Raw genomic sequence first — 20,053 nt, 5'->3', positions numbered from 1 at the left:
AAGAAGCAGCAGCCAAAAGATTCTTTATACCATCTACTATAAAATCTATCCACTGCTTATTCCTTTTGTTAATAAAACATCCTAGCATGTTTATACTGCTTTTGGAGGCAGGAAAGGGTTTTAGAGTTGAGTTTATCAGTCTTGAAATTTTACCATTATTGTCTAAGGTACCCTGAGATGAGGAGAATCATTTGTACCAATGGGAAAACTTAAACCCTAAGGCAGTTACCATAGTGGTTGTGCTACTCCCAAACATCTTACAACCACAGGTATAGTATTTCTTTGCTGAATCAGGAATGGGAAGTGGGAACTGATTCTTGGTAGGTAAGTCAAGGGAAGAATTCAAATGACAGTGATGGTATTTTGTGTAAAAAGAAGGAGGCTGCTAAAATTATAAAAATCTTAGTAATGCAGATAGAAGCTCAGCATAATACTGCCTCTTTTAGAGTTTACAGAGCATTTTTTTACCCTTTCTTAATTGAGTCTATTTCTTTGACCATTAATAAGAGAATTAATTATATACTGGATGGGTTACTTAATGATAAAAGCATTTTTCTGGGAATTGGTTTTCAGTCTTCAGTTGAAGCAAAGAATAAACAAGAATATTTTTTCTTTTTATGTCCTAACAGGCTCCAGAAGTAATCAGAATGCAAGATAAAAACCCTTATAGCTTTCAGTCAGATGTGTATGCATTTGGGATTGTTCTGTATGAATTGATGACTGGACAGTTACCTTATTCAAACATCAACAACAGGGACCAGGTAAACATTTACCATCTCTTGGGATTTATTTTACTCCTTACATAAAGTTCCAGTTCATTATAGAAATGAACTGGGTAAGTCCCGGGTAAATATAAAGAATAGATCCCTTGGCCTCTGTTACCAATTTAGGGTACCTTTTGTATACTTTTAGTAGTAAAAGCAGCATATGAGGCCTTTCCTTGAAATATTCTTAATTAAGTGTTTTGACAGAATGAGATTCCTGATCTCACTAGAAACTGAGGTACGACAATGGCTGTGTTTCGGGTCTCTTGACCACGGCACAGTTAGAAGTGCAGGCTCTGCTGCTCCCTTCGCAGGGACTCAGTCAGGAACTTCGTATCCAGTTCTTTTTAAATTATTAAGGTTTCTTCATTTTTAAAAAAAAATTTAAAACAAGGTAAATGGAAGAACTGGGACATCATGCTTTCATTTTTCTATACTGATAATTCTAGTAGGAGGAATTTTTTTTACTTTGCCTAAGTTCCTGTTCTATGTCCCTTACCTTCCCAAATGTACTAATGTAGCCTTATGCAGCTCTTTGCCTTTCCTGTCCCAGTCTTATTAAATTCACCTAGGTTTTTAACACTGGCCAAGAAAAAGAAATTGTCTTTACTTAAGTTACCTTTTATATCTCGACATTTTAAGAGAGAGAGAGAGAGAGACAGAGAGAGAGAGAGAGAGAGTGTGTGTGTGTGTGTGTGTGTGTGTGAGAGAGAGAGAGAGAGGGGGGGGGGATTGCAGCAGTTAATATATTAAAAGCAATAGTTGACACATAAACTGTGATTAAAATTAAATAATATTTATACTTTATACTGTATCAGAATCACCTGGGTAATTTGCTAAAAGAAAGTGGAGATGCTGGAGCAGATTCTAATTCAGTGGAATGGGGTCCAACCACCTGCACTCTTTAAGTTTCCCAGGCAATTCTGATACATACCAAAGTCAAGGATCACCAATCTGAAGAATTTTTTTTTAAATGCAAGCATTTTATGTGTTTAATCATAACCTCCCAACCTAATGATAGTTTTATGCATAAACATGTTATTTCATTTAAGTAGTGTGTGTCTTAGTCAAGAGTTCAGCTCTGTCTTTTCGGTGCTAGCTCTGAGTGGCTTTCTCACTAAGAACTTCCACTGTCATGTGATAGCAGAGAAGTAATCTAAGTTATCATGCAGTTGGTATGTGCTCATTGAATCACCATGCACCTCTTACCTAATAGTTGTCTTAATTTTACGTTTTGAAAATTTTTTTAAATGACTATATATCTATCCAAGTCAACACAAAAATAATGTTTTAGTTGCTATTTGGTATTTCTAACTATTGCATACCTTTAGAATGTTGGGGAGGGGAGAAATCTATGACCTGGCTTCTGATGATCTGATATTTTAAGCCTGCATAAAATTTAAATTCAGGGTGGACCAAACACTAGCTAAAGGACATGATCAAAACACATTCCTTAGTGTACTCGTGGCAGATTGCGGATCGCTGAGAGGACCTGAGAGGAAATCTGATGGCGGCAGTCTGGGGAGCAAGGTTGCCGTCCCTAACGTGCCAGCTCTCTGCACTCTGCCTCTACAGTCTCGTTTCCTCGGCCACACAGCGGGACACCCTGTGCCATGGTCACTTTTCCTTTGTATATTATTTTTCTAAAGGAATTATGAGGGAATTTTAGTTTAGCTTTAGTTGACTTATTGTAGAAACTACAAATATAAAAATTTGTGAACTTAGATGAAGTCCATTTGCTAGTGCATATGCTTATTTTAATAAAACAGTAAAATTATATTATGGAAACAAGTATTATTACCTCTAAAATGTGGATAAAGCATCCCAGAGTTCTGTACTCATCCACTTTTGGCATTTTAGGTACTTTGCCCTCCATGGGAGTATAATAAATGATGGGGTAAGGGCTTACTCTCCATGAGAAAAATAAGTGAGTGATCAACAGAAGGGTAAGGCCTTTATTAGTTAATTCTTTCTGGTAGTAGAGAGGCTTGTGGACATTGCCAGTCTAAAACCAAGTTAAGTATTTGATGAAGAAAATCGAGGTAAAAGAATGATAGACTCTTCCCATTACCGTTCTACTCCATTTTCTTCTAGTCTGCTTTCTTCGAATGGCACTTTCCATGGAACTCCCTCTTTTGAATTGATAACTCTAGTCATCCTGAAGTGTACTCCCCGGTTCATCCCCTTGATTTGAGTTTTCTTTCTTCTTCTTATATTTTGGGTCTCCATGGCTTGAAAATCTGGGAATATGGTTCTTTTGCATGGGAGACAGGAAGCCGCCCGTTTAATATGTAATAGGAACCGTTCCCCTGTGCTCTCACCCCTGTAGTCGGAGGGGGCCGCTCCAAGGGCAGCAAATTCACAACAGGGCTGTGGAAAAGCTATGTGATGTAACGGCAGGCGTTGGAGCCACGGCCTGCGTGACCTGGCCACATTAACTGTCTAGGTATATGTGTTTTTCAGTTATAAAAATAAGAAACTGGGCTAAAGAGTTCCTTGCAGTTCTACAAAATCAAGTCCTCTCCTACAGCAGGCCTCTCAGCCCCTTGAGGGATGACCAGCCCTCTGCTAGTTTGCAGAGCAGCACGCCTTCTTACTTTAGTTACCCTGTTGCTGAAAATCTGAGAAACTGCTTTGTCATTTTTTCCTCTTTAAGATTCCAGTTTTTGTTCTTTAATTACTATATTCTTTCCTCTTTCAATACAGCTTCTCTACTAAATCGAGATTAATAATGTGCTCATTTAAGCTAGGAGTATTAACTATCTACCTTCATGGCTTTCTTTCCTTGGAGCAGAAGTGCTGTGTCATCTTAACATAACATTTATCTGTCGTGTCAAATGTATGCCAGTTATTGCTGTAGCGGCTTAAACAAATCATGACTCTGCATGCAATTTGGGCCACTCTCAGTGAGGAAGGTTTACCTCTTATTTTACTGGTAGTGTCTGGGGGGGATTCACAGAGTGTTAAAGAACCGTATTCCCGAGCGGCTCATTCACAAACCTGACGTGGTGGCGCTAGCTGTCAGGTGGAAGGCCAGCCAGGCCCTCAGGTCTTTTCCACCTGGGTCTTTATGTGAGGACTTGTTCACAGGAAACTTGGACCTTCTCACAGCGTGGTGGCCAGGTGCTAAGCACAAGATCTCAAAAAACAGGAAATGATGAGTGTGAATGTCTTACTAACACAAATTATTCTAATAAAAATTTCTTCGATACATACTATATGCAAAGCACTGTGGGATATAGAGGGACACAGAGAGGACTAGAACACAGGCTGAGCTCGCAGCGGAGGTTGCAGCTCTGCAGAGGCAGTGCAGGCCCCGATGCCGGGGGTGAGCAAGTGTGTACAGAGGAGTGCGTGCCGAGTGTGGGTCGAGGATGGAAACACCCAGCCCAGAGTCTCAAACCAAGCTACTCATTCTGTGCTGTATGTGCCACTTGAATCTTCTATCCATGAAATACATCCAAGAATGACTCTCTAAGTTTAAATAATTGCAAAGAATATAATTTCCAGTATATTATATTAACATTTCAAAATAAAGCCATTATAGCCTTCTTTTAAATGTACCCAATAAAATCTAAAAGTCTTACCAATCAGATACCTATCATCACTTGTTTAAAAAATATGAAAGCTCTCCATTAATTTTGGGAAGTTTTACATTAAAGGCTCTTTTTTTTCCCCTCATTAAACTACTAGTATTTTACTTTCCCCATAGAACTTTTTCCTAATGTTAACATAGTTTTATGCTTTAAAGTATTCTATTGATCACTCAAGTTACATCTCTACAGCAAAAAAAAGTATTTAAATTTAGAATGAGAAAATTTCCTGTGATTTTTGTCTCTGAATGTTAATTTTTTAAATTATGAAGTATGCCATTATTAATAACTATTAATGTATAACTGATGAAAATAAGTTTTGATTGCATAGAAACATCAAAGGTAAAATTTTATTGGAAATGTGTATCTTAATGAACAACATGGAGCTTTTCTTTTCAATTCATTTATGTGTCTGGATAAATAAGACTTTGCTAGAATGAGCTGAGACATAGCATCAGTTCTTTTCCTTGTTATTTTTAAAGAAGTACTGAGAAATATTGTTCAAATAAGAAGATGAGAAAATCAGGAGTTCTGTTATAATTGTATGCAGAGTTTAGTGGTCCCCAAGACCACCTTCAAGTTCAGTAATTCGTTAAGTATCACAGAACTCACTGAAAGTTATTAATTATTGTATCAAAAGGATACAGATTAAAATCAGCCAAGGAAAGACAAGCATGGGGCAGAATCCAGAAGAGTCCTGCATGTGGCAGTTCCAGTTGTCCTCTCCCAGTGGGATTGTAGACAGCACTAAAGACTCCCAGCAGCAATGTGTGACAACATGCACAAAGTGCTGCCAACCAGAGAAACTCACTTGCGCCTTGGAGTTCAGAGTTGTCATTGGGGCTCAATCACATAGATATGCTTGACCACCTCTGCGGCCTACCTGAGTCTTCAGCCCCTCCAGAGGGCAAGCTGATACCACATGAGCCCCGAGGCCCTTCTATAAATCACATTCATGGCATAGACTGTCTGGCATCTCCCAGGGCCCCCAGGTGAACAAAGACAGGGAGGACATTCCAACGGGTTAGGGATTGCCTCCCAGGAGCCAAAGGCAAAGGCCGGCCCTCTTTGTGGGCAAGATGAATTCTTTACCAGACACCATACCACTCAGCTATTTGAACATATTTCTCCAACATACCAAAAGTTACACAATAACTTGTCATTAATAATTTAAAAATCATCTGACAGTTCATTTTACTGAAAACAAAGCATTGGAAGTCAGCTGTCTTGCAAAGGGAATGTTACCCATCCATTGGAACACAGTTAGACATCAGTATTTGGAAGTGTTCCTTTGGTACCCCAGCAGTTTTACACCCTGGCGTGCCGTGTGCTATAGTGAATTTCCATATTGGTAAAAGGTAACTTTTGTAAAGTGGGAGGAGGACGACAAGCTTTATACCTTCACTTTACTGGTACTTAGGCAAATCAGCTTATAGGTAAACAAGGCTCAGTACAGCACCAAACAGGAAATAACATAAAGTGGGATATCAGTCTTTACTTTCTTAATCAGCTCTGCCCTATAACAGGGATCTCTCTTACTGGCTCTCTCTACCTTAGCCTCTAATCTGTCCCTATTTGACCTGTTCCCTCTAAGAGTGAAACCCTTCTCTCCTCCCAGAGTCCCAAGACCCTTAACATCTGTCTCTGTCCACTATCAGAAGAGCTGAAAATTAAGAAATTAGAAAAGTTACAAATCTCCACACCTAGGGAAAACAAGCCTTTTTACATATTAAACAGAAGAGTTTAGTTTTCTCTGGAGGAGGCTCTAATGCCCCATTAGAGTTTCCCCAGCAAAAGAGTTTAAAATATGGATGTAAAAACAACTGCTAAAAAGGTTATCTTTTTGGTTCCTTCTTCATACAATATATGCAAAGGACTTAGCCTGATGCCCAATAAATTATTTAAGTAGGAAAGAGGCACGTTCTGATCTGTGTTTTAGGACAATGGCCTACCAGTGGGGAAACGGATTGGATGAGTCGAGAGTGATCCACTAGAGACTGAAGCATGGGGAGCCATTAGGAGGCCTTCACAGTACACAGGGCATGACGATTTCAGCTTGCAGTCCATGAAGTGCTGGTTCCAGTCTATATGTAGGCATCAGAATATCAGCCTTGTGTTTTTAAACTTTTTATTGATATGTAAGGTACATATAGAAAAGTACACATGCCCTAAGTGTACAGCGTGTTGAATTTTCATTGATTATGTATTTTTCAACTTATCTACAAGTTTTATGATTTGCCTTTTTTTCTTCCCAGATAATTTTTATGGTGGGACGAGGATATCTATCTCCAGATCTCAGTAAGGTACGAAGTAACTGTCCAAAAGCCATGAAGAGATTAATGGCAGAGTGCCTAAAAAAGAAAAGAGATGAGAGACCACTCTTTCCCCAAGTAAGAGAAAACTTCGTTACCTAAAAGAACAGACTAATATTCCGATGCAGATTTTGAAGCATTTTTGAGAGCACACAGTTTGTATTTCATGGATTTGGATTTCGTGCGCTTATGTGCAAACTCCAGATAAGTAAACACAAAGATTATTTCATAAAGGTTGAAGAAGGGTACTCCTAGGAACCTGGGATCCCAACTCAAAATATTCAGAAAGACTTTGGTTTTGCCTAACCATTCTCAAAAGTTTTTAAGTTTTTAAAATATTTATAAATTTATTTAAACAGAATAAAACCGCCCTGGCTGGTGTGGCTCAGTGGATTGAGTGCCGGCCTGCGAACCAAAGCATCTCTGGTTCGACTCCCAGTCAGGGCACGTCCCTGGGCCATGGGCCAGGTCCACAGTAAGGGGCATGTGAGGGGCACCCACATACTGATGTTTCTCTCCTTCTCTCACTCCCCTCCCCTCTAAAAATAAATAAAATATTTTTAAAAAATAAATAATCAGAATAAAGCCATAATATGTTAAATAATGTTTTTATGAAAAATAATTGTTTTCCCAAACCAAAAGAAAGTAGGGAGAAAAGTAACATCGTTTTACATTTTTTGCAAATCTCTGCAAAAAGAAGACAGCTGGGTTCTCTGGTTTGCATTCATTATGATGCAGTATCTTATATCATGTAGCCTCTGAAAACTCCACTTACACATGTAAAATGAGGACAGTAACAAAAGCAAGTAATATCTTAGTGTTATGATGAAAATTTTTCCACAGACCACACTTAAGTGCTGCTTTAATTCTTCTTGATGATAAACAGATTCCAAACTTCTGTTTAATACTAGGTCTTTTTGAGGGGCCTTTCTCTGAGTTTCAGAAATTTTCCATTTTTTTAATCTATGTTGTAAGTAAGAGTAAAGCCCTTAAATTCATAATCGTTCAATAAGCCTCACAAACTGGCACTGAGTACCTGAATAAGCTTAGAAAGTTTAGCTATAGCAGATATTGAAATATAATATCCCACCAGCAGTGTTTTACGGGGCTCAGGACGTTCATGGTAGCACTATATAAATGTGTCTCAATCAGTCAATTCAGTTTTCAAGTGCTGACTCCCATAGTCACTCAGCTACTGTAATTACTGTATTGGTCCTTTCTAAACGTATGCCTTTGAATACTCAGTCCTAGCTGAGTTTCTTAGACAAAGGCCACTGGTACAGGAATGAGTGAATCTTTTATTCCCATCTAAAAAATTAAAGATAGAATTTATAGTTTTATGAGGTTTCTTAGGGGCTGTCTCAGAGTGCGTGGGGAGGTTAATTGGTTGTGTGGGTAGACACATTTTACAAATTGGAATTCTAAGGTACTGTTCTTTTGAGGAAGAGTTGTTTTCTTAACCCAGAAAATGACCACTTGAAGACTATCAAAGTAGAAGGTCGGTGTTGTGGGCCAGTGTCAGCAGGACCCCACACCATGCTCTTCTCACATCCAGGGCCTAGGGTTTCCTATTGGAACCGGTTGATTTATGTTAATAATGCAAATTATAGACTTAGGCCCACTTTTTAAAAGGTATTAAACGGGACAAAATGTTCATATTCCTAAATATAAATAACATTTCATTCTTTTCATGTTATCAGAAAATGAAATGTACACATGAATTTTCCAGATTATTGAAGACTACCCCTTCTAAGTGTTTTTTTAAATTGTCATTAGAGAATCTCTCTCTATACCTTATGCAAACATAAATTTCAAATGGCTAAAGATTTATGTACAAAAAATAAAAATATAAAAACATGAAATCATTTTAATAACCTTGAGGTAGGAATGGCTTTTCTAAGCAAAAGATAAAATCCAGAAGTTTTACCTTAGTTTATAAAGGTATACCTTTATTAACAGTTTTGAAACTTTTATATAGTAAAAATAATATTGAAAGATAAACACAGAGAAATAATTATAGCATGTATAACAAAGGTTAAATATTTGTATTACACGAAGGGCTCCTTCAATAAGTAAAAGATAATCAGAATATAAGCAAAAGATATGAGCTGGCTAGTCACAAAAGAAATAACAAATGGTGAATGAACTTAGGATAAAATGTTAAGAGTTCAGTGGTAATCAGTAAAATGCAGAGTAGCACAATAGTGAACAGTGTTTGATTTTCCGCTTCACATTGGCAGTAGCCAGCATGGAGAACAATGTTGGAAAGTGAGGAAGAAAGAGCCTTCCTTTTAAATGTTTTAAACTGTCGGGGGAATGTAAATTGGTTAAGCCTTTTGAAAGGACTTTGTAAAATCCATAAACTTAAAATATGTAATATCCTTTGCTCTGATAATTCCACTTCTAAAAACCTGTACTACAGGACCTGCTTCCACAGGTATTCAGATATATACAGAAATATTTACTGTAAAAGGGAAAATTAGGACATAAAGGTCAAGATAGCTCTGTAGATGGCATGGATATCAATAAGGGAAAAAGAAGTGCAGAAAAAGATGTGTGTGATGCCACTTTAAATGGTGATGAGTTTGCGGGTGGGCTGTTTTCAGATGTCCATGTTTATGCATAGGAAAGGTCCAGAAGAAAGTATAGGCTCTAACAGTGTTACCCCTGGAAGATAGGATTTATACTTTTCTGTATTACCTGAATTTTGATTTGTGTTTTATGCTTATAATTTTTTAAAAATTATAACATTGTTTATTTCTTTGCATTCTTATGCTAGTCATTATACAGATTATGGTTTAATTTTTATTAAAGAGTTTTGGTAGCTCAGAAAAATAATAATAGTAATAATAATGGCTGCTAAAGTTCTGTTGAGTACTTACTATATGTGAGGTATTGTGCCAAGCCTTTTATACATGTATCTCATGATTATGTACATACATTACCACACTGTATGCCTTGAAGAGTCATAACCTGTTTTGTATGTTGGTGTCTTTTTGTAGAGTTTTCCTGGAAAGTCTTCAGTCTTGCGTTGTTACCTGTCACTTCTCACTTCTGTGCTTCTAGTAGCCTGGGGTCCTGGAGTCCTACTTTTAATGCTGTGTGTAGGATGTTTCCCATTGCTAAGTTTCTTTCAAGACTGAGTTGCTCTGATGGTTCTGTTATGGATTCACATAGTACTTTACTTATCATGTTCCCATCTTCCCAAAAGGGATTGTGGTCTCTGAGAAATAGGCATATAATTGGTTTAAATTTTTTTATTATTTACTGTTCCAAGGTTGGCAAATGATCTAAAATATAAATAAAAGCTAATTATGGGTTACTTTCCCCATTCAGTTTACAGAGATTAAAGCTGTAGTAGTTTGGTGGTTTTTAAGGGAAAACATCAGTTTCTTAAGTATTTTTCTAGGCATTTAGGATACTACCAGAAACAATGTAAGATTTCAGTTGCTTTCCTGTAAAATATGATGAGGCTCTTAAAGATTAATACCACCTAGATTTTCATACTTCTTTCTTTTTTTCTTTTTCTTTTTTAGATTCTCGCCTCTATTGAGCTGCTGGCCCGCTCATTGCCAAAAATTCACCGCAGTGCATCGGAACCCTCCTTGAATCGGGCTGGCTTCCAGACGGAGGATTTCAGTCTCTATGCTTGTGCTTCTCCAAAAACACCCATCCAGGCAGGGGGATATGGTGCGTTTCCTGTACACTGAGCAGCATTTACGTGGGGGAGCGTACAGGAGGGTAGGGACAAAGGAAAATGAACATGTGTGTTTATATATTTGTTAAATTGAATAGGATTTTTTTTTATAAAGGTGAGCCAAAGAACACATGTTTTTAAAGACTGAATGTGATTTTTCCCAATCTAAAATTCATACTTAGCATTGGATTTTCAGCATCCAAGGGTTTTTAAATGCATAGACATTGCTAAAAATTTGCAATGCCCCTTCCAGATGTTTTACTGTTCCTGGATTGTTTTGTTTCCTTGGTTATTCTAATTATTAAACTTCAATTAAACTTTTCTCATACACCTTTGGTCATTAGCCCCCGCCTGTCTCTCAGGGTCTCCAAAGAGCAGCAGCACTCCTGTGCCTGTGTGGGCGGGGGGGCGGGGGGGCGGGGGGCGCCAGCAGATTCGCCGGAGTCCGGCAGGCAAGGCAGCCCAGACAGGTCGCATTCAGGAAGCCACTAAAATTGAGTGAGCTTATTTTTATTCTTAGTATTTTTTCTGTACCTATTTCTTTTTATTACAGTTTGAAAAGTGTGAATGTCCTTTATTCCCTTAAAGCGATAAGCTAGACTAAATCTCTTTTTATGAATTGTGGGTACAGGTAACCAAGGCCATCACTGAGGAGTGGCATTTCTGACATGAGTAACATGGTTTAACTTTGGATTTTTAGTGGGGAAATGTTATAAATTGGAGTTTCTTTTAGCTATTTCTTTATGTATTAAGGATATCTTACATATATAGAAGCTAAATTTCTTACAAATGCACTACCACCTCCTCCCCCAAAAAAGCTTCACAGAATCCTGTGAGAACTCTTAGGTTTGTCTGTTTTTCTTTTAGATATCTGGTTGCCAAACACCAGGTAATGGATTTTTTAGACATTACTATTACTTTAAATTATCTTACCTCTTGTGATGCCTATTTTAGCAACGACCTGATCCGTGTGTCTCATAAAACTTCTGTGTTCCTTATATTCCTTGCCCAGCAGTTCTTATTATGAATGAATACCACTCTTTTTTATGTGTTCTGTGCCACAAAGTATTTGTTAGCATTTTCTAATGCTTACATTATCTTGTGTAGAAAGTGACTGTAATATGGCAGTCAATATATTCTTACTGGGCACCATAATCTTACTGGGAAGCAGCATTGGTGTCATCTTACCAAAGAAATTGCCCATCTCTATTTCAGAGTCAGCCTTGGGACCAAAATCAGCCTATTAAATACATCTTCATTTATTCAGTTTGGATCTGTGCTGATTTTTAAATGTAACTGACAGCTCAAAGTTATTAAGGCATACAGACAACATCTGCATAAATGCTATCTTCTTTGAAGCCAATAAAGAAGAAAATTGGAAAGACTGTAAACTAATAATGACTTAGTTTTTCAGTACCACATATTTTTTTAAATGCTTTTTTTATTTTAATAGGTTAAATTTCATCCAGGAAAACTACTCAGTGTTAAGTATGGCATACCTCTTGCCCTTCATTTTGGTAGCTTAATATAAGTAACGCGATTCATGTTTTTAGAAATTAATTCAACCCTGGCTGGTGTGGTTCAGTGGATTGAGTGTTGCCCTGCAGACTGAAAGGTCACCAGTTCGATTCCCAGTCAGGGCACATACCTGGGTTGCGGGCCAGGTTCCTGGTTGGAGGCATGCAAGAGGCAACCAATCAATGTTTCTTTTTTTTTTTTCTTTTGTTTTTGTTATTTTGGCTGTTGTCGTTTTGTTTTTTAATGTTCTTTCGTTTATGCTATTACAGTTGTTCCGATTTCCCCCCTTCTCCCCGCTCCACAAAGCCCACCCCCCACTTACATAGTCAATCCCCACGTCTTTGTCCAGGGGTCCCTCATGCATGTTCTTTAACTAATCCCTTCACCTTCTTTCAGTCAGTCCCCACTTCCCTCCTCCCCTTTTACAGCTGTCAGTCTGTTCCATGATTCTATGCCTCCAGTTCTGTTTTGCTCTATCAGTGAGATCATATGGTATTTGTCTTTCATCACCTGGCTAATTTTGCTTACCATAGTGCTCTCCAGTTCCATCCATGCTGTCGCATAGGATAGGAATTCCTTCTTTTTCTCAGCTGCATAGTATTCCGTTGTGTAAATGTACCACAGTTTTTTAATCCACTCATTTACTGATGGGCACTTAGGCTATTTCCAAATCTTAGCTACTGTAAAAAAATAGCGCTGCTTTGAACATAGAGGTGCATAAATTCTTTTGAATTGGTGTTTTGGGATTCTTAGGGTATATTCCCAGCAATGGAATAATTGGGTCAAAAGGCAGTTCTATTTTTAATTTCTTGAGGAAATTTCATACTTTTTTCACAGTGGTTGCATCAGTCTGCATTCCCACCAACAGTGCATGAGGGTTCCTTTTTCATCTCTTCCTCTCCAGCACCTGTTGTTTGTTGATTTATTAATGATAGCCATTATGGCAGGTGTGAGGTGATATCTCATTGTGCTTTTGATTTGCACCTTTCTGATGGCTAGTGATGTTGAGCATTTTTTTCATATGTCTATGGGCCGTCTGTATGTCCTCCTTTGAGAAGTGTCTATTCAGGTCCCTTGCCCGTTTTTTAATTGGATTGTTGGTCTTCCTGGAATGGAGTCATGTGAGTTCTTTATTTATTTTGGAGATCAAACCCTTGTCCAAGGTATCATTGGCAAATATGTTCTCCCATACAGTTGGTTCCCTTTTCATTTTGATGATGTTTTCTTTAGCCAGGCAGAAGCTTTTTAAATTGATATAGTTCCAATTTTTTTTCCTTTGTTTCCTTTGCCCTAGGAGATATATCAGCAAAAATACTGCTACATGGGATATCTGAAATTTTATTGCCTATGTTTTCTGCCAGGATTTTTATTCTATCACAACTTATATTTAAGCCTTTTATGCATTTTGAGTTTATTCTTGTGTATGGTATAAACTGGTGGTCTAGTTTCAGTTTTTTGCATGTACCAGTCAGTCCAGTTCTGCCAACACCATTTATTGAAGAGACTCTCCCTGCTCCATAGTATGCTAGTGCCCCCTTTGTCAAATATTAATCGACCATAGAGACATGGGTTTATTTCTGGGCTCTCTATATTCTGTTCCAATGATCTCTATGTGTCTGTTCTTATGCCAGTACCAGACTGTTTTGATTACAGTGGCCTTGTAGGAATCAGGTATTGTGATCCCTCCAACTTTGTTGTTGTTTCTCTAGATTTCTGAGGCTCTTTGGGGTCTTTTTTGGTTCCATTCACATTTTTGGAATGTTTGTTCTAGATCTGTGAAATATGCTGTTGGTATTTTAATAGGAATTGCATTGAATCTATAGATTGCTTTGGGTAATGTGAACATTTTAATGATGCTAATTCTTCCAATCCATGAACACAGTATATGCTTCCATTTATTTATATCTTCCTCAGTTCCTTTCTTCAGTGTTCTATAGTTTTCTGAGTATAGATCTTTTACCTCCTTGGTTAAATTTATTCCTAGGTACTTTGTTTTTTTAGGGGGCGGGGGGGATGTTGTTGCTATAGTAAATGGGATTTTTCCCTTAGTTTCTCTTTCTGATAGTTCATGTTGGTGTACAAAAATGCCATCAATTTCTGAATATTGACTTTATATCCCACCATGTTGCCAAATTCACTTATTAGGTCAAGTAGTTTTTTGGTGGCGACTTCGGGTTTTCTGTGTACACTATCATGTTGTCTGCGAATAATGACAGTTTTACTTCCTCCTCTCCAATTTGGATGCCTTTTTTTCCTTCTTGTCTGATCCCTGTGGCTCGAACTTGCGGTACTATGCTGAGTAAGAGTGGTGAAAGTGGACACCCTTGTCTTGTTCCTGATCTTAAGGGAAACACTTTCAGTTTTTGCCCATTGAGTTCAATGTTTCTCTCCCTCTCTTTCTCCCTCCCTTCCCCTCTAAAAATAAAATAAATAAAATCTTTAAAATAAAAGATAAACGGTAACTATTTAACACACTAGCCTTAAAGGCCTTTCTCTCAAGTTGGCCACTCTCTCAGTTTAAGGAAATGATCTGCCCTTTTTTTTTTTTTAAATACAGTATTATGAAAAGGGTACCTCATAACTAAAATATTTTGTCAGTTTATAGGCTTATTTAATTGAGAATTAGAGCATTTCTTTAGCACTTCTTATTTTACTAAATATTTCATCTCTCCTGTTATTGTTTCTCTAAAGAACTTAAGAAATCCAGTGTGTCTGTGCCAGAATGTTCCTCATTCTTTTGAAACTGCCAGAAAGGTCACCATAAAGAAAGGATGGGGCATATTTTGGTTATAAATGACTGCCCCCCTCTGTCTAAAGCATGATTGATTTATGTACAAAATAGCATTGTATTAGATTTTTCATAGCACATTTTATCTTTAAGGGGAAATTTTATCAAATTATATGTATGACAGTCACTGAAAGATACATTCAACTCTAGAATAAAGAGTAGCTATCTAGTAATATCTTAAAACTAGTTAATAAAACCCTTAGTTTTCAAATAAACAAACCATGATATTTGAAGTTATCTAAAATCACATGGTCTTTCCAAGTGTTCTCTGTCCTATTCCTAAATAAAGTCAAATGGAAAATAGGTCTTAAGTTCTTCTCAACTAGAAAGGAGGTATAAAAAAAACTCATTTTGGCCTCTGATATATTTTTCAGTTGTTAATTAAAATAATATACTAAGATATTCAAAAAAAATTAGAATGTCTGGATATTTCACTTCAAATAACTTCACACAAGTAGAGTTGACTCTTACTTCAAATAAAGTAAGGCAGGAAGTGGGATAACAGAGATTTCCAGATCATGCAAGAAAGAGTAAGTGAGAAAAGATTTTTCCCCCAAAAATCAGCTCTATCAGCTGTTACCCCCATCTTTTTCTTACATTTCTCCATGAATTGAGGGACATATATAGAAAGAATTTATTGACGCCTAAACTCTGCGTTTTTTTTGTCTTTGTTTTTCCCCCCACTGGACCTGCAGTCTGATTATGAAAAGAACTGCATTCTATTAAGTGTACTCTGGTAGGAAGATCTTTAGTGTTAGCTTCATTGGTATTTGATTTGGATTTGTTGGTAAGATTTTGTGCTTTGGGGGTTTATTTTGGGTGTTTTTATTTTTAAGGTTAATATTCAAGTTTGTAGAGCAGAACACTCTTCGACAAAATGGAGTGTCTGATTATAATAATGAGTAAGATAAACATTGAAGATGCTTTTTAAATTATGTATTTTTAAATTTATTTTTAGAGAGAGGGGAAGGGAGGGAGAAAGAGAGGGAGAGAAACATCAGTGTAAGAGAGAGAGATCGATCAGTTGCCGCTCACATGTGCCCCAACCCCGGGGACAAACCCACAACCAAGGTATGTGGCCCTGACTGGGAATCAAACTGACGACCTTTCGCTTTGCAGGACAGTGCCCGTCCAACTGAACCACACTGGTCAGAGCTAAAGTTATATTTCAATGTGTTATATAAGATTTGGCTTAGAGTTATCATTTTCTGATGTTCTCACTTAATAGATGAATTCTAGTCATTTTTTAAAGATTTCTGTTAAGTAAATCCGGTTTTACATTGACTTCTTTTAATGAGATTTAGATTCCGGTAGATACAGTGACTCCTCATATGAATGTTGAAAATTGCTTTAAAGAAACATATTAAAATATTTTTAAAAAATGGCAGCCTTAAAACCGGAAGGAATTCAAACCATAATGAGAATGCTTATATATTCCTTGAGTCTTTGTTAATAACATATCCTCTGGTTATACTGTAAATGTTTTACTCTCCAAGGTCTTAGTGTTTTGGCTTTCTTTTTTTTTTAAATCAGTGCCAAACTTCCTAGTTTTTTAAAATTTAAATATGAGACAATAATTCTTTTACCCTTCCTTGATATTTTGACTCACAATACCTTGGCTGATGGCTTGTTAAAAGGAGTCTTTAGATGGAAAGAGATAGCATCACTATCTGCAGCCCAGTTAGTAGTTGTATTCAGAATACGAAAAAAATTATTATTCATTGAAAATTGTTTAGGGGTTTGTTAATTGTTAAGACCCTGGAGTTGGAGTCAGCACCTGGCTTTGCATTCCAGCTCTGCCATTTCCTAGCTATGAGATCTTGAGTGAGTTACTTAACCACTGTAAATCCCTTCTTGTTCCATTTTAAAATGGAGAAGTAATAGCATCTGCCTCATAGAGTTATTAGAAGGATAAGATGCAAACACATATCAAGCTGAATGAGGCACCTAGTATATAATAGGCACTCAAAAAGTTGCTAATATCAGCAATATACGATATGAGTTGAGGGTTCAGTCAGCCAGCCATTAGTAAATCTGTTGGTTGTTGGAACATGCCAGTATTCTCCAGTAAAGAGAACCTAATAGCAGTAGGTTAGCTTGGATTAAATAGTGTATTTATATAAATAATTGCATGGGTCTTTATCAGAAATGGCTATACTAAAGAATGATGTTAAGGCTAACTGAATTCTGATACTTCTCAGTTATTAACCAACCTCCCAAAATTAACCATAGTATATATAACAAGAAGGACCAATCTCTCGTCATGAGTTTCAATAGAAGCTGTGTACAGAATGGCAGGTGAAAAATAATGGCCCTTCTATGAAACCCCTACTTCAGTAAGCTACAGAAGTGTCAGACCTCAAACAGACTTTGTGGTTTAAGAGTTCTTATGCTGAGAATGTCCAGTGACATGTGCCTCTATGTAATTTGTGACTGGTTGAAAAGGTGAATGAACTAGAAAGTGGAGGATCTGGATTTTTTTTCCTTTGGTCAAATGTGTAATGTGGACAAATCATTTGACCACCTAGTTTTCTCTTTTGCAAAATGAGGGTAATTTCTACTTCTTCCTTTCTAATAGTGGCATTATAATGAAAATGAGTTGATAATTCAGGGGCAAAGTAGTCCACAAATCAATGTTACTGTTTTACAATCAGTTTCCGAGATATTTTGTTCATTGGAACTGTTTTCAGCTTGATTAGAACCATAGCATATAAAACCCACCTAGGAAATTATCTGCAGACTTGACATTCAATTGATGTAATTGAACCATAGTCTACATCCTAAGTTGTCTTCTTTCATGGGTTTCAGCCATTTTTGCTCTTTAAATTAGCGCTAATATTGGTAGATTTATAATAGATAGCTAGTCACTGTTCAGTGAGGTTTCAGTGAGTCTTTTCTGTGTCTCTAGGTTAATTGAGATAACTTTTTTTAAAATTAGCTCTTCTCCTCCCTCTACAGGAGAATTTGCAGCCTTCAAGTAGCCACACCATCATGGCAGCATCTACTCTTATTTCTTAAGTCTTGTGTTCGTACAGTTTGTTAACATCAAAACATAGTTCTGTTCCTCAGATCTTTTTTTAAAGATACAAAATTTTCAATGCATACGCTGGTGTGGAACAGAATGGAATTTTCCATCCAAGAAAAGAGGGAAGAATGTTTTAGGAACCAGAATTCTCTGCTGCCAGTGTACCTTCTTCAACACAAACACCACGTGTATACAAGTCTGCCCACTCCCAGGAAGAAAGAGGAGAGACCCTGAGTTCTGACCTTTTGATGGTCAGGCATGATGGAAAGAAACTGCTGCTACAGCTTGGGAGATTTGCTATGGAAGGTCTGCCGGTCAACTGTGCCCTTCTAACCACCAGATCAATGAGTGGCTGATCATCTGATGGGGCAGTTGCATTCACCAAGCATCGTTCTCTTTCCTGTTCTGGGACTCTGTTGTGGAGCTCTTTCCCCTAGCCACCACCGGTTAATTTCTGAGGGAGGGAACAAAAATGCAGCATGCCCCTCCGTGGTTCACGTTCAGTCCTTGTCAGGTTTTTATCAGAATGAAGCGATTTTATCTAAACGGAAGATGAGAGGGGAGACGGAGCTACGTTTTGGTGCAGAGGAAAAGGGAATGCTGCATCTTTTTCCTGACCTCCTGGATTTCTGGCCTTTGTTTCCTTGCTCCCTGAGGGTGTCTGCCTAACCACGCAGGCTGGAGAGCGCTGGCACACGCTGCCGTCTTTGCTCATTGGGTCCAGCAATGAAGAGAAGTGTTTGGGATTTTTTTTTTTCCCTCCACAATATAGCAAGTTCTCAGGAAAATCTTCCTCCTAAGCTCTTCCAGTCACCAAGTACTTATGTGGCTACTTTGTCCAAGGCACAAAAATGCCATGGTGGTATCTAATTAAAAGCCTACAAAACTGCTTGATAACAGTTTTGAATGTGAGACATTTATGTAATTTAAATGTAAGGTACAAGTTTTAATTTCTGAGTTTCTTCTATTATATTTTTATTAAAAAGAAAATAATTTTCAGATTTAATTGGAATGAAATAATACTTCCCACTAGAATTATATATCCTGGAAAATTGTATTTTTGTTATATAAACAACTTTTAAAGAAAAAGTATCCTTTTCTCTACCTAAATATGGGGAGTCTTAGCATATGACAAATATTTATAATTTTTAAATTAATGGTACTTGCTGGATCCATACTAACATCTTTGCTAATATCTCATTGTTTCTTCCAGTTTACTTCTACACTACATCCTCATCCTCTTTCTAGTCTTTTATCTAGAATATGCAACCTAAAATAAAAAATGGTGGTGTCTCCATTTTTTCTCCTTCTTCCTTTTTTCCCAAGCCTGGTCTTCAAAAGGTTGGGTAATTTGGCAGCTGAGTTCCCTAGGCAGAGACTAGAGCAATTTCAGGAATATGGGGACTGAGAGAGGATGGGTGAAGCCTAACGTCAGCTGTTTTTATAGAAAGCTGCTGTGATATTAAGAACCTCATTCTTTATCTTTGTATAAGTAAAAAATATAGCTGAGTCCTAGCTTCCTTTGGCCTTTGAGAAGGGTGGTATAAGCCACAGTTGTGACAAAGAAAGTGACTCTGGACATATTAATGGTAAATTAACGACAAATACCTCCCTTATCATGAGTCTAGAATCTCTTATCAGGATTTAGGAATGTACATCCAATCAAATGTACTTAACCCCTAGCCAAGCTAGGTAGCCAAGGGTCTGAAAGAAATTAGGACCTATAAAATAAATCAGGGAATTAGAAATTGTTATTTTAAAATTGCAAATTGTAACTCACCCCACTGTCTTTCCACCAACTAAAGCTCACTGCCATTAGATGAGTTTTGCTAAAATACCTGCTGTATTCACAGGAAGGCCTACTGAAAATTCCAGAAACTTGTAAAAAGCTGTCCTAGTAGGATGAAAAACACACTGAAGTGACTGGTGAATTTGAAAAGCAGTGTGTTCTTCATCTTACAGGAGCAGAGCAGCATCTTAACAAAATTCAGAAATTGCACATATGGAAATGGTTTGTGCTCATTTGAAGAGCATCTTGTGTGTATAATGCTGCCTCTGTTAAAAGCATTGTTTATTTTTCTTTCTAAACGTGGCCCCCATGGACGCTTTCAAAGATGCATGTGTTCCCTTTGCCAAGACTTCGGAAAGCTGGGCTTCCCCTGCAGGCCTGTGTGCAGAGCGAGCCTGTGTCCTGCCCAGGTGCAGGGCTGCCTGGGGCGGCAGAGCCAGCATGGGACTAGTCATGGAGGAAGCTGAGCACTGGCGGTTTCCAAACAAAATTCACGCTAATACACTTTTTTTTTCCCTTTCTTTTTAAAATAGGTTGTTATCTCATTTGAAAGGAAGGAGCAGATTT

General features: G+C 37.5%; 1 protein-coding gene across 6 annotated transcripts in view; it reads left to right on the top strand.

Annotated features, from left to right (window-relative positions):
• BRAF (B-Raf proto-oncogene, serine/threonine kinase) overlaps positions 1-18,645 on the top strand; it is a 121,533-nt gene extending 102,888 nt beyond the window's left edge. For 2 of the 6 annotated variants that reach the window (XM_054563984.1, XM_054563988.1), the window contains 4 exons: positions 630-761; positions 6,613-6,747; positions 10,206-10,359; positions 17,631-18,645. In XM_054563984.1, the coding sequence (XP_054419959.1) occupies positions 630-761; positions 6,613-6,747; positions 10,206-10,359; positions 17,631-17,653 (444 nt within the window). In that variant the 3' untranslated portion in view covers positions 17,654-18,645. Of the gene's footprint in view, positions 1-167; positions 368-629; positions 762-6,612; positions 6,748-10,205; positions 10,411-11,233; positions 11,256-17,630 lie in introns of those variants that run through there. The other 4 variants (XM_054563989.1, XM_054563985.1, XM_054563986.1 and 1 more) reach the window with 4 other exon arrangements.
• The last annotated feature ends 1,408 nt before the right edge of the window (positions 18,646-20,053 follow it).

Source organism: Pteronotus mesoamericanus, unplaced genomic scaffold (genome assembly GCF_021234165.1).
Source record: "Pteronotus mesoamericanus isolate MK-2021 breed Mesoamerican mustached bat unplaced genomic scaffold, CSHL_Meso_final scaffold_85, whole genome shotgun sequence".
Classification (NCBI taxonomy): Eukaryota; Metazoa; Chordata; class Mammalia; order Chiroptera; family Mormoopidae; genus Pteronotus; species Pteronotus mesoamericanus.
The sequence above is the reverse complement of the archived record's forward strand: the minus strand, read 5'-3'. Positions and strand labels throughout refer to the sequence as shown.